This window comes from Juglans regia, chromosome 11 (assembly GCF_001411555.2).
Source record: "Juglans regia cultivar Chandler chromosome 11, Walnut 2.0, whole genome shotgun sequence".
Taxonomy (NCBI): domain Eukaryota; kingdom Viridiplantae; phylum Streptophyta; class Magnoliopsida; order Fagales; family Juglandaceae; genus Juglans; species Juglans regia.
Genome location: NC_049911.1, coordinates 30,120,829 through 30,143,937, shown reverse-complemented (window position 1 = coordinate 30,143,937; position 23,109 = coordinate 30,120,829). Strand labels below are relative to the sequence as shown.

The following is a 23,109-nucleotide window of genomic DNA, read 5'->3' as shown; positions in this document are numbered from 1 at the left end:
TGGATGTGTGGATATAAACATACATGAGAATAAACACTTCACACTAGAGGGAGGGGGAGGGAGAGCGCAGGATTACATGAAAATCACAGAAACAAACTTTAGATAACAGCAACAACAGAATGCATATTCTGGTGTTTGCAGATACACTATTCCATCTACACACTTGAGAAACAAACCAAGAAATGCTAAATAGAGTTTAGTTTCATAAATAATAAAACGAAAAAGATTCTAATTTAGAACAACAATATGAAGAAGGATCACTAATTTTTTTAGGCCCATAAGTCTTTATATAACCATTGGAAAAAAATTCTGGAGATCCATCACTAAGGGCAGGTTTGGTAACCAAAACAAAACATAAAATTCTCATCTCATCTCATCTCATCATTACACCTTTTTCAAATCTCCATATAAAATATAATAAACAATTCAACTTTTTCAAATCCCAATACACATTTTTCAAATTCCAAAACAATAATAATATTAAAACATAATATTTTAAACTTAAAAACAAAACACAAAATTTTCATCTCACCCCCCAAACCTACCCTAAATCCTGGAGAGTTGATAGGTAAAGATCCATTATTTTACCAGCACACAGGTATTAAAAGGTATATTTATCCAAATCTTACACAAGGTGATGGACTCAGCCATGGATGCAAGTTCAAAGTTCAAGTATGTGCCAGAGTGGCAGATTTTCCTGATTTACGAAAATTTCCACCACGTTTAAGTGTGCAGTGATAATCACCATGCTCATATCATGATTTGTGCTAAGAGTAATGAAAAGTCAAGGTAGCACATAATGGAACTCTCTAGCTGAATTATAAATCACAAGATTATATGACACAAAGGGGTTGGCAGAATATAGGCAGGATATAGGCAGCACTCAAGTGGAGCAAAATAAATATTTAAGACTGTAATTGTAGATATGGCCACACATCACATGGTGCTTACCATTTAATCAACAAAACCCAGTACAATTGCTGTGGCTTGTCAATGCAATGAAGATCCAAAATTTGAATATTCTAATTCTGTAACTAGAATATGCAAGGACTTGAAACAAGGAAGATGGTACCTTTGATATTGGGACTAAAAAATGCAAAGCACACTTGGCCCTCACCAATAAGGTAAATAATAAACAAAGTAATCTTATATTCCTGTGGCGTTAATGACTAAGGGGAAAATATTTTAAAACTAGAAAAAGATTTTGTTACTTATTTTTTTCCAAAATAAAAGAGACAAAAATATGGTTCCCATTGCAAACCAAATTCAAAGGAAAATTTTAGTTTTTCCCAAAAATATAAAATTTCAAAAATGTTAATAATTCAGTTGATAAGAGACCACATGAGGTGTACGGAAACTAAAATGTTATTTTGCAAGTCTTGATGCACTAGCATTAATTTGAAAAGGAACTATCATTTTCTCGGTGCCAGAAAGTTTATCATTAAATTTGTGAAGAAACAGTACTAGGCATTAAAAAACTTTTTAACTGTCATTAAACTACATATCTAGAGGTTGTTCAAAAGGTTTGTTTCTTACTAAGGTGGATCTTCCTCCAGTTATCATCCACAAGTCGGCTTCGTTTTCTGGATATGGGTCACTGGATGTATCACACCTAAGGGACAATTTCCTAACGTCATCAAGAAGTAACTTTTGCTCCCGTTCCCTCTGTTCAAGGTTGATTTTGGCAAGTTCCACCTCTTCAACACCATCAGGAACCATCTCATCTGCCTCCTCTTCAACATCTTCATCATCTTCAGCAGGAAACGATAGACTACTTTTTCGAGGCCTGAATCACATACGTTAACCAAATAAACTTGAAGAGTTTAGAAAGTGGAACACACTTGTTTTAAAACCCAAATCACACATTTAATTTTGGGTATTTGTATAATAGAACATCCAACTTATAATTATACAAGTTTAAGCACCAGAACCGAGTTTCCAATATACCTCGTAGATTGATTTTTGACATCCACATAAGATAAACCAACCATCTTTGGCTCACTAACAGCAATCATTGACTAGAAAACATATGCAAGTATTTGATCAAAATTCCAGTTATCAAAGTGTTAGATATCCAATATTGTTAAGCCAACATTTGATGCAAAGTCATGACGGTTTAAAATGATCCCTGGCTAGGATCAGACTAAGCTGAACTGAAGCTAATGCTCAGTCTTTACCTCTTGCGATGATCAACCAAATAAGGCAATATGGAATACAATAAAAGGCCTGAAAGGTTATACAGCTGAAAGGGCATTTCCACAACAATATGCAATACCAACATTATAGATACAGATATTCCCAAAGCATTATGAACATATAGATTGTTCAGGGAAGGGAGGATAGTTTGCCGGGGGTTCATGCAGAAAATTCCAGATTTTCGGTTAGTTCCTTTTATAAGGCGCTAACCTGTCATTGTGTCTATGATTACCCTTGGAAATGCATTTGGAGAGTTAAGGTGCCTAGTAAGGTGGCATTTTTCTGTTGGTTGGTGCCTCTTGGAAAAATTCTCACCATGGATAACTTAAGAAAGCATGTAGTAGATTGGTGCTTCATGTGTAAGAAAGATGGTGAATCTGTTAACCATATTTTTCTTCATTGTGAGGTGGCTAAGACATTGTGGAATGAGATTTTTGGTAGGATGGGTATTGCTTGGGTGATGCCTAAGCATGTGGTGGATCTTCTTGCATGTTGGAAAGGTTTTGAGGGGAGACAACGTATTGCTGCCATTTGGAAGATGATTCCTTCGTGCTTGATGTGGTGCTTATGGTTAGAGAGGAATGGGAGGTGCTTTGAAGATAGAGAACGCTTGATGGGAGAACTTGGGGAGTTTTTCTTTAATACCTTGAGTTTTAGGGATAAGGCTCTCGAATTGAATAGAGATAATCTTTTTGATTTGCTTTAGTCATTTTCAGTTTCTAGAGTTTAGAGTTTATGTAGGTTTTTCCTCTTCTATTCTTCTTGTGTACTTGGGCTATGCCTATTTTTAGTAATAAAATCTCTTACTAATTATCAAAAAATAAATAAATATGAGCATATAGATATTGATTCAATGAGCCACCACATGTAATTAAGAATTTCAAATAGGATTAACAGACCTCATGTGATTCCAAAATGAAGGCACATATAAAGGAAAAAAGATAAATAAAAAAATAAAAAAAAAATCATGCTCTCACTTGGGTAGCCGTGCAAAAAGAAGATTGGTCAACACATCCAGCATAACTTGAAACTGCCGAGATGTCATTGTCGCAGTTATATTATGAGAATTGAAAGTGAGCTCCTTTAAGGGCTTCACCTGCAACAAAAAGATGAAAAACGAGAGTTTAAATAAGCATCTTGTTTGCTATAACTAAGCAACATTCATGTGATAGAACGAAAACATGAAGACCATATTACCTTTAGTTCAGGAGTCCCACCTTTATGCCTTGTGTACCGAAAGTACATATCACAAGGCATAAAAACTCTCTCGAGTAGAGCACCAGTACGCTTTACTTTTGGAGAGCTTCTAAGAATTTTTGGAAGCCACTGCAATCCAGCCCCTGGATCAACATCAGTTGGTGCAACATGAGCTTGCACATGCTCCAACATGACAGAGAACTCCATGCGTTTCCACATCATTTCAGGTTGACATTCAGGAATCTGTACGTTGCCAGTACCAAGTGCTTGCTCAATCACCTCATATCCAACATGGAGGACCGAATGAAACGATCGGGCCAAAACACGACCACTGACAGCAGCAAGAAGAAATCTACCCTGTTTGGGAAAAAACCATGGAGACCCTAAGCATCAGTGCAGTTTGTCTGCCATGCCACTGCAGATGAACAAGTATAAAGCATAGGAGGACAACCACCATCATAAAATGAAAACCCCTCGTAATGAGGTTTCTTTAGATAGACTCAGATTCATATGAGGCATTAGATATATTCCAAGAAAGATAAGTACTCCAAGAACTTTCTGGGTTGCATAAACAGAAAAGTTTAGCAGCAAAAATTTCTTATAAACATACCTATAAAGGACGATGACAGCTGAAAATATGTCATAATTTTATGACATCATTTTATAATGCATAAAAAATCATATTTATCAATATTATTTGCATAACTTGACAACATCAAAAACTTTTGACACTACAAGTCTCCATTGTGCTCTTAATAATAGCATAGAGAGGGTGCAATCATTGCACATAGAAGTATACAAAAGAATACTCTTCACTATCGGGAAAAAGAAAAATAGCAAATCTTTTCTTTTAATTCTAGGAAGTTAGAGAAACAGAAGCTGCTGTGAGAAATTAATCAAAAATAGAGAGTACTCAATACAACGGCTCTTAACTCCGATACCATCCTCTCATGATCTTCAAAAGTCTGGGCATTGCACACTTTCCAAATGCACCACATCATGCACAAGGGGACCATTCTCAAACTTCTGAATTTCTATGACTTCCACACTTTCCTTCGAAAGTTTCTTTTTTTGTATGGAGTGCTGCTCTTGGGAAGATATTGATCACAGAAAATCTAAGAAAGAGAGGTTGTGTAGTGTTGGATTGGTGTTACATGTGCAAAAAGAATGGAGAATCTGCGGATCATCTATTATTACACTATGAGTTAGCAAGGGTGTTGTGGGATGAAATCTTCCTAAGGGTTGATGTTGCTTGGGTTATGCCTATGAGAGTGGTGGATTTGTTGGGGTGTTGGCCAAATATGCAAGACAGTCATCAAGTGGTAGCAGTATGGAAGATGACTCCGTTGTGTATTATGTGGTGTATTTGGACGGAAAGGAATGCACGTTGCTTTGAAGATAAGGAACGCTCAATGACCGAGTTGAAGAATTTTTTTCTCCATACTCTAATGTGTTGGTTTTCTACTATTGTATTAGATGGGGATAATATCCAGGAATTCTTGTCTTTATTTTATCGTCTTTAGAATGTAGTTAGGAGTACTTATGTATACTTCCTGTGTACAAGGACTATGCCTATTTCATTCATATATATAATATTTTTCTTTTACTGATAAAAAAAAAAATGACTTCCACACGGGATCAACCAACATGACAACAACTCCACCACTCACAGGAGCATGACCATTTCATTTACTCAAATGCTAAACATCGCTACCAATAATTCTCTAGCGAACTCACAATGTACCAGAAGATTATCAATGCCCCCCATTTTTCTTGCACATTGTACACCAATCTATTGTATCAGCATGCCTCTTTCTTAAATTATTTGTTGTTAAGATCTTTCCTAAGGAGGCCTTAAAAAAGGGAAGAAAAAAAAGCTACCCTTGAGGGCGGCTTATTTCTGTTAATATATTTCCAAGGAATAAATAAGCCAACTTAAGGGATGACCACAATGAAAAGGACTTATCTCGAAGATCCATCTTTTAGACGAGACCGAACACATTTGAATTTTGATCATTGTTGCTCCTCCATCTAACGGAATACAACTTGCTATAGAACAAAGGACAGCTCCCAATCATGGGCTGGTCTACTAAAAGTAACATTCCATTGGAGAAAATTATCATACTCCAGCAAATGTTCTGCAACTGAAGTCTCCTTAAAGTAGGATAAACAAACAATTCTTGAAAGATAATCTAAAAGGTTCGTCCCTGCACCACACATCATAAAAAACCTAATTTTAGATTTTTCACCCACCTCAATTCTAATAAAACAAGAGAAACGCCCCATCTTTTCCTGATGTTCTTCCACATCGCAACCCCATAAAGCCCACTGACAACACTTGAATACCAACTACCCACATGCTTCCACAAACCCTCTCTCTCGGTATCATGATGCCATAACCATTTTCCCAATAAGGCTTTGTTCAATAAAAACAAATTTCTAATCCCCAAACTGCCTGGTGAAATCGGTGTGCATACCTTGGCCACTTGACTAGGTGGAATTTGAGCTCAACACCAGCCCCCCTCACATGAAATTCCTCTAAAAACTTCTCAAGTTGTTCGACTATGCCAACGGGAACAGGGAAATGGAGACAAGAAATAATTAGGAAGGTTAGAAAGGGTACTCTTGATCCGAGTAAGCCTCCCACCTTTGGGTAAGCATAACCACTTCCACCCAAATATGCGACGTTCCATCTCTTTTATAACACCATCCCAAAAGAACTTCGCCTTAAACAATGCTCCCAACAGGATACCCAGATACTCCGTGGGTAGAGATGGCACCCGACACCCAAGGATACATGCCAAACTGCCAACATTGTTTATTTCCTCTATCGGCACAAATTTGTTTTTTTATCAGTAAAGAGGAATTTTATTAAATATAGGCGAAGCCAAGTACACGGGACATATACAAGAACCACATCTATGCATGACTGTCTAAAGATACAAGAAAATCATGTACGTTCATGCCATTAAAGTCAAACTTCCTAAGTTGATTTTCAGCTCAGACATGGCTTCAAAGAAAAAAATAAATTATGCAAGTGATGAAAATGCTCTTGGACATCCTAAATCAATAAGATCCAAAAGATCCTCGCCTAACACAAAGGGCATAACCTCCATTGAGAAAACACACAAGTGCTTCCAAACACAAAATTTCATCTCCAATTGATCCATCGGCATAGTCTGTGCACAAATATGGATCTCTGACCAGCCCAGTTGACATCGTCACTCAAACAAACATTTCGAGATTTGCAAAGAAGGTTTACTAAAGGATAATATCACCAACCTAGCTAATATTAAATTTCACCTAAAATAAAAAATTTCAACATTTAGTTTCCTCTCCACTTTCCCAACTCAATTAACCATCACTGGAAATTTTCAAAATATATGAATATTCATGGAAATTAAGTTGAACTTGCTGCACCAGAGAGCACAAATAACTAGGAATGCAAATTTATACATAGCAAAGAAAAGGCCAAGATAAGAAATAGTAAATAATAATATTTTTCAACCTAAAATGAGAAGATTGTTTTGATGCTGAAGTTTTCTTCACAACTTACATTGGCGTCTTCTGAGTGAAGATTGAACTGTGGCTCAATAACATTCACCATGAAATGACGAGTGCCGTCCTCCTCAGGATCAGTTATGTTTACACTTTTCACTGGAAATTATGCAAAAACAAAGTGCCTCTTAGCTGAATATTTTGGCAATAAAAAATCATGCTGATGAGAACTTCAACTAACTGATGGCAAAATATAGCTAGATATGTCTTCAATGCTGCTGACAATCATTTGCACCTTGAGCAAAACTACACAAATTGAATGTCACTAGTTCTATCAATGTATTTGCACTGCTAAACTAAACCCTTCAAACCAAAACGTCAAAGGTTGCTTGAGTTATACCGGCAGCTGCAGCTGACAAATTCTCCATTTTAAGAGAATGCGAAGGTAATGATGATGATGTTTCTGCGTTTTGAGGAGGGGGAGAACTAGCACCATGGCTGGTAGAAAGGGGCTTAGCCATATCATCTTGGTGTGTTTCAGCTCCACCACCTTGCTGGTTTTCCTCAAGTAACTTCCTCTGGGCATACTGCCGAGAAGGAGAAGGCTTTGGAGGTTCAAATGCTTTGGATATACCACCAACCCAGGACCATACAGCATCTCTGTTCTCAATAGTCCACAAAAGCTTAAGGCCATAAACAAAAACACGCTGACAATTATCAGCTATTACGACATTGTACCCATCATCATCACTTGGGTCAGATCGTGTATGCTCATCACTCTCACTCCCATTTTCAAACTCAGATTTCCAATAAGTCATCTCAAGATTTCTTCTTCCAGCCTCTTGCCAGGCTAATAACCTAGCAGGATCAGCCTTTGGGGCCTGCTTTCTAATAGTGAAATAATCAGATGATAAAAGAAATCCATCATCACGATGCTTCTCGGTGCAACCATTCACATAATTACTATTCCCACTGGAAACTCTATCCATGGATGCAGATTGGGTACTTTTTCTTGTCATTTGAACTACTTTTGCAACACTAGTGCTATCATCTTTATTCAAAAATGCCTTAGGCGTGTGGAGGTCAAGACCTTGGTAAACGAGATCAAGAGAATCACGCTTGCTTTCAAAAGTGTATTTTTGCTTACCTCGACTATAACAAAGTTCATACCTCAGCTTTGACATATTGAATGTCAGTCCTTTGGCTGGATCATCATCATCTAATGGCATATGTTTTATACAGGTAGGAGTAGCATCTATTCGGAGCATAAATTCTGTCATCACTTTGTCCAGTGATAAATTCCCAGATCTAGCAGCTCTTGGAATTCCAAAACGGGGCCAGCGAGCAAAGCTACGCAATTTGTGAGGAGGAACATAATTCATGTTCCAAAATGTTATTATCCATGCTAGATCATGAGCACCGATATTCAATGTTGGAGAAACAATCGAAACATTCTCAAGCTTGTGCGGAGGACCATAGACAGTTCCGTCTACACCAGCACTATCTTCCAAGGTTGAAGATGGGGATTGCTTCTCAGACGTTTGAAGAAGGGGTCTAAGAGAGAAGTTCCACCGAAGGGACAGAGAAGTTGATCTGAAGGGATCAAAAACTTTTTCCCGAGGCTTGCCTTCAGAGGGAAATGCATGTAGATAATGATTTAGAGGATTGCCAGATTCACATTCCCAGTACATCATAACTTCAAGAGTGAAGGTCGGGGCTTCTAGTAATGGACAAGATATGCCAGTAGGAAGTTTTAAACCACGACGGCTAGCCAAACTCTCCAAACTGCTCACTAAAATCTTAAAATCTTTTGCTGAAACATAAACTTTACCATCTGACTGTTGAATCTCCATTGAACTAGAGATAATTTGAAGTTTATCAAGCTTTTCGTAGGGATCAGTAGTTGCAAGGACATTCCATCTGGTTTCAGAAAACATTAAAGTGATATTCCCATGAATGTAATATCTCATATCATCCCACCACGGTAAGCTCCGTTCCTTTTTTGGTGGCTGAGTTTGTGAAACAGAAGAATCAACATTCCGCACACTCAGATTAGCCCTGCGAAGTGCCACAGCAAAAGCATAGCTTACATCAGCAAAAGCTGGTTCATAGCCCACTCCAAAGGACACTTCCCCTTTCTGAAAATGTATGGGCAAATCTGAGTATGTTTTCACTGGTGGAGTAGTACCACTGGCTGAACGAAGCATGCACACCTTTCTCCATCTTCCAACAAAGACATCTTGATAAATTTGAGGCTGAAAACATGTTGCCTAATTCAAAGAGGAAACAGTCACAGCCACAGAGCATAACTTGGATGTCAAGATATTTCATGAAAACAAAAAGAACATCAGTGAAGCCAGAGATACAAACAAAGAAAATCTGGTGTAGATGCAAGTCAATATTATGTCTTCAGTGGAATGTCACCTTCCTCAAAGCTGCACAAGATTGGGAAGTTGACTCATTTATAGATTTCTACACAGCTTCCTTTAGGGAAGATTTTCACCCTAGACAATCTAAGGATGCACCGAATCATTGTGATGGACTGGTGTTGTATGTGCAAAAAAAGTGGGGAGTCCGTTGACCACTTATTATTGCATTGTGAAGTGGCCATGAGCTTACAAAATTATATCTCTGCTAGAGTGGGATTACTTTGGGTGATGCCAAGAAGGGTGGTCGATTTGCTAGCAAGTTGGAGAGGCATCCAAGCTAATCCTCACATTGTAGCTATGTGGAAGATGGTCCCGACTTGCCTTTGGTGGTGCATATGGAAGGTGAGAAATGAATGGAGTTTCAAAGATCTCGAATGGACAATGGACGAGCTTAGAATATTTTTCTTCACACTTTATTCCATTGGTTGATTGTAATAGACTTTGATGGCATGAGCATTCATGATTTCCTTGTATCTTTAGACAATGACACATGAGTGTTGCTCTTGTATATCTCCAGTGTACTTGAGCTATGCCAATTCTCATTAAAAAGTATATTATATCTTCAAACCATTATTCTATACTAATTTGATTGAGAACAATCAGGAATGTAGAATCATATTAGTCAAAGAGAAGCAGGGAGTTCATAGAAAGTGAGACTGTTTAAAGGTACACATACTTCGTAGAAGATCCATGATAGCAATGCCCTCCCATATAACAGAACAATCTATCAGTCCATAGGTTGTTCATTCTATAAAGGATACATACAGAAGTAAAACCCTTACGTTTCAAGATATGATTATCTTTTTGGTGGGCATCAGTAATAAAAAAGTGCTTATCCGATCTATGAATTTTCACATATCCAGGATGACAGATTTTCACAACCAAAAAGCATCTACAATACAAGTATACACTAAAAATGAAACCATAAAGTAAAGAGAGGCAGCTCTGAACCTCACCTGCTGTGCTAGAACAACATGACCTTCACATGTACCCGAAGTAGCATAGAAAAGAGGAAATGTGTAATCTCGTAGCTGAACAACAAGAGAGCCTGTATGCAAGAGAATTTTTCGCCCGTACAGCTTAGAAAATGGTATATTTTTTTCAAGGCAGACAGGATCCAGCTTCTTTAAAACCTCTATCATCCCAGCATCTCCACCATCAATTCTAGTCAAGCTTACATCTAAATCTGTGGCAGAAATGGAAAGAAGAGAAGTTCTGGCAGTGCTAGGCTTAAAACCAGCCTGAAACCCTTCCCTACAGGCACCTGAACCTTCAGACGGTGCTAGACGCTGACATGTCTGATAATATGATCGAAATGACTGTTCATAAATTTCTTCTTCCATTTTGCGAATAGCTGAAGGATCTTGCACATCAACCTCTAATCCATTAGCATCATTTGTTTCAGCTGTTTTAGGACATTGATTGGCTTTGGAAATAAATTTGTCGAGAAATTTTAACCTGACAGCTAACTCACAAGCCTCATTCTTCATCAGCTGATAGTGTTCATCAAGCCAGCCCTGCATTGGCTCTTCCTCGATATCAGCAGTTAGTTTGCGTATGCAAAACTTTACACTACCGAATTTTGTTGCACCAGGCTTTTTAGCTTTTGAGCTTTCTTTCTTAGCGGGAAAAATTAGATTAGTTTTAGCAGCAGTTATAAGCTTCAAACCGCGCAACATATCCTCAATGGCATCATCAATGGCACGCAATTGCAACCTGTATGGCATGCAAATATGAACATCAAGGCCTTGTACTACCCAATCCCATGAAGTGGCAACTGGTACGTCTGCATCTATAGAGGCACTGGGAATACGTGAAATTTGCATTCGGCTACTTCTGAATACTCTGGACCCGTTGAAACAAAGCATAAGCCCTTCAAGAAGTACTCCTATACGGGCATTCTCAGAGAAGATAGACTGAACCTGAACCATTGCGTCAACCCCATCTCCAACCTCTGCAGATATACGCAACATTTCTACATCAATAGCAAATATAGATTCCCTTTTCTTGTGCTTATCACCATTTCCTGATACTGAAGTGGCTTCTTTCTTCTGTTCAATATCCCTGACACCAGGGACGTCTTCCACAGATTCATTGCCATGTCTGTGAAGCTTCTGATTGTGTACCAGCCACTTCAATTGCAAAACAAGTTCAATTAATGATAGGTGTACATCAGGCTCCCACCTGACCATAATATCAGTAGCACTGAAAAGAGAGCAAACAGCAATCTCTTTCAGGCCACCAGATCGCCGTACAAATTTGGCATTTTGAATGTCAAACAACGTCACTTTTGTGGCAGGCTTATGTTCCAATAAATACTCCTGATAGACAGATCGTGCTCTCTCGAGTTCCATCTGTGTGGACTGTTTCTCCTTGTTCACACACAAACTCAAATGGACAATATCAAGAGAAAAAGAGTACTTCAACTTCTTGTATTCTTCTGATAGTGTGGGCATTACTTTTGCACAGCGTGGTGTGCCATCAGCAGACACACTGATAACAACCTGACCACCCTGTGTTCCATAATTCACACGCTTGGGATCTACAACAACTGTGTTTTCCAAACCCACGTCACCACAGAAGTTTACAGAACAGCGCTCAAGATTAAATTTTAAGAGTCGCGTCCCTTTTCCTGAAGATTTGGAGGAACGCCCTACCCGGTTCTGTGCTGTTCTTTTTCCAGATGCAGAAAGTTTTTTGAAGAGAGTTTGAAAGGATACGGCAGTTAATATAAGTGATTCGACATGCTTAAAAGTTAAACATACACCCATACCAGTTACATCAACAGATAGAACCAATTTAGACCTAGGATCCTCTTCCTCAGATGACTCCATGTCCTTCTTACCCCAATCCAAGTTAACCTTTGCTATGTTCATTAAAGAACCTGAATTTGATTCCACCCCAAAAAGGCTCTCTTTTAAGCATTCTTGATATTCATCTGCCATGTGCAAATTTATTTCACCAAGTTCCATGTGCACTGCAGTTCCCATATTCGATATATTATTTGCAAACACATGTGATGATTGTGAGCAACCCTATTAGGAAGTCAGAAGTTAAAAATACTGTAGATACATAATCAGTATTTCATCAAATAGTGGAAGTTAAAGAGTAAGAAATAGAAAGATATAATGAGTACTATACAATGGGGGAACCTTAGAAATTCCATCCACAAACGCATAATCATGTCACCTATTATTTATATTCCAACATAAAAAGAATTAGGTGTGTGAATCCATGTATGCAGTTGCACAACTTCATATTGAAAGCAAGGATCAGAAAAGTGAATATGAAAAGTGTTGAAATATAAAACTTCATTTGGCATAAATCTTCAATAATTTGAGTGCATGTTTGGGATTGCGGTAGGAAATAGAATTTTTCATGGTAGTGCTTTTAATTGTTGAGCTTTACTATAAAGCTCTATACTTAAAAGCCATTTACTGTTTGATAAACATGTATCTAAAGCGCTTTTAAAGTTAGTTACGGTAGTTTTTTAAAAATATACAATTATCTGCAGGAGCTTTTCAATAAAAGCTTCAATTTGGTGCTTTTTAAAAAAGTAGACTTTCAGCTATTTTTAAGTGATTAAAGCACTTTTTATAAATTTACCAAACATACCATTTTTCCTTTAAAAGAGCCTTTAAGCTATTAAAAGCACTTTTAGCTTAAAAGCACTTTTTAAGCTTCCAAACAGGCCCTAAATTTATAAAAAGTGCTTCCAAACTCTTGTAGATAATGCTACATTTTAAAAAAAACCAACATAGTTACTTTAAAAGCACTTTAAGAGCATTTTTACCAAACAATAAACAACTTCTTAATAGTAAAGCTTTTTAGTAAAACTCTACACGCTACCATGAAAAGCTCTATTTCCTACCACAATCCTAAACAGGCACTGAGGTGGTCAAATTTGTAGAAACAAAAACGCAACTCTTGAATGAAAGGTGGCACTGCAACTTAAGTCACTACCGTACACCACAGATTGGCCATCAAAACTCTAAACTGCTCACTCAAAGCCCTAATACTAAATAAGTCTATCATTAAGACCAACACATTTAAGACCCCAAAATACACAAGTACCTTTATAGGCAAAAGGGGGGTGTTGGGAGGAAAGTTTTTTTTTTTTTTTTTAAAAAAAGTAGGTGTTGGGAGGAAAATGGGGAAGTGAAATAGAATTACCTCCTATCAGCCGTCCAATGAATCTATATATATATGAAAAATTCTACTTATCATCCTCATACACCACACACCATACATAATTTTTTATTTTTTATTTTTTTTCTCTTACCAAATATGTAGTGTATGGATGATGAGTAGAAGAACTCAATTAGTATAGAAAGTTAAAAATTAAAAAAATTAAAAGAAAAAAAAAGTGTTGTGTGGTGTGTGATGTGTGGAAATGATGAGTAGCAAAACTCATATATATATATATATATACTCATATATATATATATATACACACACATATATATTTTAAAGTCAAATATCCACTGATTTAAGACCATCAAATAAAATGAATAGGTGATCATTATCATACACCCCAAAACCCTAGTTTATATGTTCTCAAAGTCGAACATCGTTTTATGGTACACCAAAATGCCCCACTAGAATAACAGATTTTCATCACGGGCCTCCACATGAACTTTTCACGTTCTTTAACAGTGGTAGACAAATCCAAGTAGTCACACCCTCACTAAATCCAATGGCCATTAATAATGAAAGGCTTAAAATGTTGTTCCATTTTATGGAAATGGGGAGAAGTATGTTTATGTTTACAATTCATATAAAGCAGAATTCTCATTGTTCCACTATTGTGCTGAAGATTAGCCACTATATTGTCTGATCATGGCATCTTAATCCTGCCATGGTATTGATTTGCAGGACCTTGAATCAAATGCTTCCTTGCTTCGGGAAATTGGACTGGTAAGAATTTTATGAATCTCTGCTTTTATCGTGGTGCCATTTTCTTATAAGAAAATCTTCGTGGGCACTAGTTACCAATATTAACAAGGTAGTTTATTAATGATAGAATCAATTAGATGAATACTACAAAACTCAAGTTCCATTCCTCATATGTACTCTATATTTATTTGGTTGCCTCAATTTGAAAATAGGTCCAAATGATACCCCAAGGACATAACAATCTTACAGCTGACGAGCACTAACACAACACTTATTTCAAAATAAATGCTTCAAGCATTTCACCTAACCTAACACCATGTGATAGCAATAAATATAGCACTTACATGATATACTGGCAAACCGTTGACACTATAGAGCACAATGGTCATCTCAGGGGCTGAGACAGTACATGTCCACATGACGGCTTTGGATTCAATTGATTGAGACTTTTCAAGAGCAAGAGTCTCCTCCTGAAGCACCATTTTTTTCTTTTTCGAGTAGTGGAGGCGCAACCACGGCTTTAGTCTACTCGTTATGATGTTGCACTGAGTACCTCCAAGTTTAAAATCAATTTCAGCTCTAATAGGCGAGTTCAGCTGTATAGTAAGAACATTAAAAAAAGATCTAGTAAATAAATGATATTGCGCACTGTCAATGCAAAGTTAAACATATCCAATGCATCTAAAAAGAAAGACACCATAATTATTTGGAAGTAAAATCCAAGTAAAATAGAGTCTGTAATGTATAAATGCAATACCACTGATGTCAGCATGCTCTAGTAGTCAATGCATTGATATCTGCATGCAAAAAGCTCAAACGACAACAAACTAAACCTATCGTCTCCACCATTGCAGAAAAAGGTCTCCAATTCCTCTCTAACTAGCTGTGATCATGAGAGAGGAGACCAAAGAGGATTACTGGATAGATGTATTTAATAAAGGTGATTACCTAGCTGACATGCATCAACAGGAGGACCAAATACATGGACAAAAAGAGTGAGGGTATGTGTAATAAGCAACCCACCAACACCAAGACAGAACTTTCTCAAGATAAAAAATAAATAAATAAATAACTACTGTTCATTTTGTTCTCAGGAAGCATTGTCAAGCACCTGTATTGCATCAGATGCCAACATCCATAGTACTGTCCAATAATCCTCTCTAACCTGTCATCCACTCTAGCTGTGACCATGAGAGAGGGGACCAACTAGGATAACTGGATAGCTGTATTTGATAAAGGTGATTACCTAGCGGCTAGCTGACATGGATCAACAGGAGGACCAAATACATGGGCAAAAAGAGTGAGGGTATGTGTACCAACCAACCCATCAACACCAAGACAGAACTTTCTCAAGATAAAAAAACAAACTGCAGTTCATTTTGTTCTCAGGCAGCATTGTCGAGTACCTGTTCCACGTCAGATGCCAACATCCATAGTACTGTCCATTTGACCTAACTCAAGTCAGACTCACTCATTTGCCACTTGTGATAATGAGTAAGCTTTAACTTTTAAGAGTAACAAAAACCGCATTGTTCAAGACAATCGTATAAAGTGATAATCCAAAGAGGGTGAATGTCCTAACAAAATAATAGTACTACATATATAGTTCACACCTGTTCTGTATTTACCTAAACTTAAAACACACAATGAAAAAGTAGCAGCTAGAAAAAGATAACAAACTACCTACTTACCTGTATCGGCACATACAAAAATGAGACAACATCAACTTTAAGTATCTCCAAAACAGAGGTGCCAGCTTCTCTAAGAAGCTGAAATGTAGTGAAAATCATTGTCAACAAGAAGTGAAGCTTAACATGATTGTAAAATTCTGGCACAAAAGAACTGTAAGAAGATCGACAGTTAGACCCCTACATGAATCTCGCTGAAATCCATTTGAACATCAAGGCGTGTGCTGTCCCCCACATCTTCACTAAATCGAGATTTGATTATCTTTAATTGAATTCCCATGATGTTATTCTCAACATCAATATCATGCTCATGATGCACAAACCTCACATCCAGTTTTGGCAAGTTGAAGCAAACCTATATGTTAAGAACATGTTTTTTGTTAGTTAAATTTACTCCATTTAGCAAATTTTCCAAGCTTATTTATCATGCATTCCAATCAAATGCAACCAAGACATCTTCTATGTGCCTTGAAATGGCATAAAGCATGTAAACATATTGCTGCTACCACAGTCAACCAGTGTGTGTGTGTGTGTGTATATATATAGACACACGCGCAGACTAAATAATATGCTATAAGCAGAGAATTAATCACTGCTAATACAGCATATGTAGTTGGCTTAATAAGCGAACTTACTCCACAAATTAACTAAGATGATAGCATTACTAGCAAAGGAGATGAAGAGGAACTGTGTCAGAGAAAATATCATACAAGGCAGAAGATGGCTCTGCTGGTAGCCAGTGGTGAAGAAAACCCCACATTAACAAAAAAAAAAAAATGAAACCCAGGTTTTACAAAAGCAACCTAAGTTCTCTTCCAATTTGCTACCCGGGTGTAAGAGGTAGTGGTGGATAGTAGAGTGACATACTAACCCAATCAATTGAAGCTGTACGAATAAAATAAAATAAAAAATGATCAAAGTTACTGAAGAGATATAAACTTTTTTTATGTCGCACCTCTTCAAAGTTACAGAAGGCATGACTATTAAAAAAACATACCTCTTCTAGAACTTTGAAACTTTTTTTTTTTTGGCTAAGGAATAAATTTCATTTAAGAAGTGCAGTTTGAACTATTTAATTCAAATGAACTTATATTTTCCAGTCATGAACTTAGACGCATTCAGATTGTTCATAACTCCCTTCTTCCAAAAATTATAACATGAAAAAAAAGACAACCAATACCATATTGTTCCAAGTTTGCTCTAGGTTCTATTACAGTAGATCTAATGTTCTGTAATGAAGTATTCTTCTAACCAGGCCTTATATATTATTATACATTTTTCAACACAAATGATATTATGACTGGGGGGGTTGGAATTTTGCAGAGTGATTTCAATAAGGAGTTATAAACATTCACAGCAAGCATACAAGAGAAGGGGCAAGGGTAACTTAAGATTCATTTTTTTCACAGGTTCATCCAACCAACCAGAACTATTGAAACTCTCTCTTTTTTTAGGCAGAATGGCAGGTCCAAACAACTATTTCCAGCACCCCTGCTGGAAATTCATTTCTGAAAATGTTATCCCCTATAGCTATAGTTTACTTGTACACATACTTTTTTTTTATAAGTAGTTTCCTCGTATGCAGTAACCAGCAGAAGTACAAACACAACTGTTACGTAAATATTTGTAGCAAAATAAGATGTCAAGGTCAGAAAAAAACATTTATACCCTAGTCAGCTTTTTTTATATACCCTAGTCAACTTATATTGCTTTCTTCCTGAAATGGTTTTATTTTTCAATTGCAACCAAATAAAATTGAAAACAAATATACAAAGCAAAAGCAAAAGGAACTGGGAAGCATGTAGAAAGCCATCTATAATGACAAACCTTTTCCGGAAACATAGTAGTGTACTTCGAAAGTGCTGCTAGAGTTTGTTTGCCCTGTGGCTTTTTAGCAGCCATAGAATCAACAGTTGAATCTATGACTTTATCAGAATGAGAAGTGTTCGATGATCTCTTGCTTTTTGAAAGAAACTTCTCATTTAGGCTCACAGTGACCTCTCCACTGGTAATATCCAAATTCTTGATAATTACACCAACTTCCCTACATCCAAAAGAAACAATTGTAAATCATTAGTTGGTAAACCAGCATTATCAAGATCAAAGTTAAAACATTAACAAGTTAACAAGTGGATACCACCCATTTGACATGGAAAGTCGCAAAAAAACCACTAAAATTTGTAAATTAACCAACTAATCGTATGTGATGTTGCCCATTAATTGAAAGATTCCACTTTTTGCCAAAAAACGATTTTAAGACTTGCATCTAAAAAAGGCTAAGAAAGGAGCCTAAACAGGGAAAATACCTGTCATGACCAAATTCACAAGATAGAGAGAATTCTTCACAGCTAAAAGGGGCAGACGACTTATCAATCATGGCAAAGGATGACTGGCCTGCAGAAATGCATCCTCCACTGTTAAAAGTGGAAGACTGCTCACAACTAGCCCGTGGTTCACCTATGTAAACGAAAATAGGTAATATACGCAGCTTAACGAACAGATTTGGCTTGGATCCACCATCTTTAGATATATCCACTGACAATTCCTTAACTTCAATAGTAGCTTTGGGTGTCTGCAGCATCAGAAGAGTTACCATAACCAAAAGAATTTCTTGCCACAAAAAGAAACCAGAGACTATTTTAACGGACAAACAAGAAACCATATTGTAGTAAATTTGAAGCTTTTCAACCCTAGTTCAGAAACTATCATTGGAACCTTTTTGGGGGCTAATACATTAATTTGCGCTAATGGAAAGGCAAAATAGCCCACCCCCAAAAAGACATGAAAGGTGAAAAAGTAGAAAGGAAAAAAGAGTCCCAGAATTCCATATCCACTCTACTCATGCCAAAATTGATTGGCATTATGGTGATCCAATGAGTCCAGGATGGCCATAAAATATGTTTATAAGACTATCTGTAGGAGCAATTAAAACAATAATGAAACCCAAAGTAAAAAAGACCAGATGAGTCATACAAAAAATATTATGAAATGATAACCAGAAGAAAAACTTCACCCCAAAAAAAAATAAATAAGCGCACATACCTTTACAACGAAATCAGTGACAGATACTGACAAATATCTCGCAATGTTAGCTACAACCATCCACTTTCCCCGGCCTGAGGTGCGGGGTCTTCGAATTTTAGCCTTTTGTGTGCTTTTAGTTGAATGCCTCACTACAACTTCTAAGTCACATATTAACACTTGCAGCTTTGGATCCCGAGAAATAAAACCAGCACCAAGTTTGACCAAGGACTGACGTAGGCTGAGTCTAATTTCACCAACAGATACAGATTCAACAGCACCCTGCCAATAACAAATCCATAAAGACAGTGATAAAAGTGTCCAGATGTGTTTCTTTTTGGGGTGGGGAGGTTTTGGGAGGAGGGGGAGGGGGGGGAGAACAATAATAACGTATTAATTGCTGAAGGAATTCCAGTTAGATTTAACAACTTCGCTTGAATTCCAGTTAGATTTAACATCTTCGCTTGAATTCCAGTTAGATTTAACAACTTCGCTTGCAGTCAATGACCAAAGCTTCCATTAAGATTAGCCTGCCAATCAGTACACTACAAAATTATTCTATGAAACCTAATATCAAATGGAATGGTTGCCTCTCTCCCCCCAATTCATGGAAATCGGACTGGCTTTATTTTATATGACCACCAGAAATAGGTAAAGCAAGAGAAACCTCCTCATTGGCACCGAGGCCTTGATACAATGAATTGGTAAAAAGAACTCAAAATTGGATTGTTGGGGAGGCGGGGTGTACCCTAGCCAGGATCAAATATGTATGTTCAAAAATCTAAGTCGCAATACATGAAGCAGACCCTCATTTATTATAAGAGTAACAAATGGCAAGCCCATTAATGAGCACCATCCATGATTCAGGTGATTAAGACCCACATTTTGCATGAATTGACACAGCATAGAAAAATCATTCGATAAGCTTCATAAAACCCACACCATTCCCAAAGTCAACTTAGTTCACAGTCTCTTGTCAACGAAAATCTATTTTAAAGTGGAAATTTACATATATTTTACAAAGTATTTTTTTAACCATGAAATCAATCTCTCATAGTGAATATAAGTGAACTCTACCTAGTAATGGGCATATGATGCTATGATGAGCTATTGACCTAGCACAATAAGGAGAGAACTAAGACCAACTGGCACATAAGAACAAGTAAATGCAGTTACTCAAGTAAAAGAAAACCTTTTCAAACTTCACCACAACATCCCTTAAACATTTCCATCCGCCAATCCGAAATCTGACAGATGCTCCCACAATCCGACTCAAAACCCAAGCCAACAACTTGGAAGCAGATCTGGATAAAAGAAGGAAAAGAAAGTCCAATAAAGAATTGGCAATAAAAATAATAAAAAAAATGGCCAGAAATCCAATTGGCCTATAAGATATAAACAAGAAAATGACAAAATAACGTAATTCACAACAGTAACAGTGACAAAACGCTTAATCTTAGAACATAATGGCAATAGTGCAAACAAAGTGCACACAAAGAAGGATGATAACGATGGCATACCAGCTAAGAGAGACGAAACATAATATCCCGAATTAAGTATAGGAAGAAAATGACAGTGAATAGAATCTCACATTGCCAATGAGAGAAATTTATTAGGGTTTATAGTGATTTCAGAAAGCTCCAATTGTAATATTGAATAGTTCTTTTTTAGTCCTTTTAGAGATGATAAGTTATAAACGTCATGTGTGCTAAGTCCCCCATTTGCTACTTACTAGATAAAATTCGGCTTTAAAAAAGCTTATGGGGAAACTTCGAATTGACTAAGGTTTTTAGAATTAGAGTGTGGATGTGGCAAAGTGAGGTAAAAAAAAATTTGAAAATGGAAACATCTACCCTAACGTGAGGCTGGTAAGTTCTTGGTAAGGAATGGGCACAGGAATAACACCGATAGTATTTGGAGTGTACAAACCGGATTCTAGATGATGTTGCCATTATGATTCTCAAAATAATTTACTCATTTGCAATGGTTGAGGGCTACAGATAGAATTTGCTGCTGGAGCGGCTCATCACGTCCATATTGAGCCTCATCCAATCTCGCCTTTGTCAGTAGTATACGGCCAATCCCTATAAATTTATTAGCGTTGAACACCACGTACAAGGCTACTAAATGGTGTCAACGCACTAAATTCAGATACCATAAACGCTCGGCGACAGTAATAAACCCCCAAAAAGATATTCCTCAACCGTAAGATCAAGCCACCTATTTTTTTTTTTCCTATCAAACAAAAAAAGATCAAACCACCTAGTCTTGCATCTCAAACCAAATGCGAGCTCAATTTGATCATACAAGTACAACGTTGCATTAAAAACGAAAAGGCCAATACAAGTGCATCAAACCGCACGATAAAATTGTTCCTACACACTGATCAACCGAAATTTGATACCAAAAAATATACATTCCAATAACGTATAAAAGTAAAACGTACAAGTTATGCACTTGGCAGCGGAATTCAGGAACTTACATGAAGATTAGCCACAATGTGATGGAAACTAGCAAGAACCCGAAGAGGAACTTGACGGGCGAAGCTGCCATTTCCGCCGGAGAATCCGTATGTCTCCCAAAATGCGGTTTCTAATCAAATTATCGAATTCCAAAGAGTGAAATAGAGAGCATTCTGGGCTCGTAATTTCATTTCAGAATGCAGGAGAAAAAACCCTAATAATTGAATCCCGAAGATTTTCTCTAAAACCGGTGGGGCTAAGAAGGCCAATCTGACTGGGTCTTCGACGCGCAGTGATCGGAGTGTGTGTGTTTTATAGACGAGTGAGATCCGATCCGTCAGGTACTCGCTGATGATAGAGAGAGAAGGGGGGGGGAGGGGGAGGAAGTCAAGATCGTGGTATGGAGAGAGAGAGAGAAGGGGGATCAATGAAGGTGGGGGGCTCGGATCTGGTGCGGTACAGGATACAGGGTGAGGTCGGTGTTCTATTCGTCAACGTGGGGGGTTCTCGGGGAAACGTGGGTGAGCGTGTCCTCGGGAATGGCTTTGGTCAACGGTGCGTTTGAACAGCTTTTGTTTGTCTTGTTTCCTTCTCTCATTATCCTTTATTTTCTCTTCAGAAACAGTTAACACGATCTTTGGATGTTTGACGGTCCGGGTGGCAGTTTTGCTACCCGCCGTGGGAGAAACAGTGAAACGTTCAGTTTCGGTTATTCGATAGATGATGGATCCGATCCTCTAAGCAAATTATAGATTAAGACTTTTTTTTTTTATAAAATATATTAAGAACTTAAAAATGATGTTTTGATGCTATTATTTTTTTAAAAGAAAAAGCAAATAAAATTAGTTTTTAATCCTTCTATAAACTAATAATAATAAAATAATATTCTTATTTTTTATTTTATGATCTTCAATCACACCAACTTATATATTTCTTATTTGAGATTGATCTATTAATTGATAACATTAAATATAAGATTATAACATTAAGATTGTTAAAAAAAAAAAAATTGCTCTATTATTGTATATTTTGATCTAAAACAAGGAAGGTGGGTTGTTAATGTCAAAAATCGCACAACAGTCCGAAATAGAATAAATAGTTATTCCCGGCCCACTACGACAATTTGGGCCTCGATCAGTGTAGTCTGGATTTCCAGCGTAGTCTTATATGGTTGTGCGTATGTCCATGGCAGTGAATAAAAAAATAAATATTGAGAATGTATAAAATAGAGACACACAAATTTACATGGTTCGGCATAAAGTCTACGTCCACAAGATTTTTGGGGTAGGAATATCCACTATAATAAGCTTATTTACAGTCTCTCATTGCCTATCATTTCTCACTGCACAATGAAAATCTCGAATATATTTGCTGGAGAATATCTTCTCGCTAGAACTCTTTTCAAGAAGTTGAAGAAACTGAAGCTGAAGTCAGAGTTGAAGAAGTCCAAAAATCCCCCTGAAATCATCTGGTTGTTTCCTTTTATCTGCCCCGACTTTTCACGTGCCCCTCTTTTCGCGTGTCCCTAGGGAGTGGTGAGAATTAGTCGTCTTTTCTTTGTGTATCTGACATCCTCTATTATCTTCTCTCCACTTTATCATTTTTTTTCTTCATGTTCATTTCTCCTAACACCCTTATTTCTCTTGTCCCTTTATTGTCTCACATTTGTCTCTTTTTTTGTCTTCTAGTGATGAGATCTCGCCCCTTGGACTGGGCTCTTAT

The 23,109-nt window shown here is 37.2% G+C and overlaps 1 protein-coding gene across 3 annotated transcripts in view; it reads right to left on the bottom strand.

The window, feature by feature from the left end:
- LOC109021173 (protein SABRE) overlaps positions 1–21,931 on the bottom strand; it is a 34,417-nt gene extending 12,486 nt beyond the window's left edge. The window contains exons 1-14 of one of the 3 annotated variants that reach the window (XM_019003749.2): positions 21,408–21,931; positions 20,118–20,229; positions 18,947–19,207; positions 18,211–18,476; positions 17,732–17,948; positions 16,089–16,259; positions 15,908–15,985; positions 14,561–14,812; positions 10,277–12,355; positions 7,292–9,161; positions 6,950–7,050; positions 3,394–3,750; positions 3,174–3,292; positions 1,537–1,786 (exon numbers count right to left, since the gene is read on the bottom strand). In XM_019003749.2, coding sequence (XP_018859294.2) covers positions 1,537–1,786; positions 3,174–3,292; positions 3,394–3,750; positions 6,950–7,050; positions 7,292–9,161; positions 10,277–12,355; positions 14,561–14,812; positions 15,908–15,985; positions 16,089–16,259; positions 17,732–17,948; positions 18,211–18,476; positions 18,947–19,207; positions 20,118–20,229; positions 21,408–21,478 — 6,204 coding nt within the window. In that variant the 5' untranslated portion in view covers positions 21,479–21,931. Of the gene's footprint in view, positions 1–1,536; positions 1,787–3,173; positions 3,293–3,393; positions 3,751–6,949; positions 7,051–7,291; positions 9,162–10,276; positions 12,356–14,560; positions 14,813–14,973; positions 15,251–15,327; positions 15,846–15,907; positions 15,986–16,088; positions 16,260–17,731; positions 17,949–18,210; positions 18,477–18,946; positions 19,208–20,117; positions 20,230–21,407 lie in introns of those variants that run through there. The other 2 variants (XM_035682816.1, XM_035682817.1) reach the window with 2 other exon arrangements.
- Between the last annotated feature and the right edge of the window lie 1,178 nt (positions 21,932–23,109).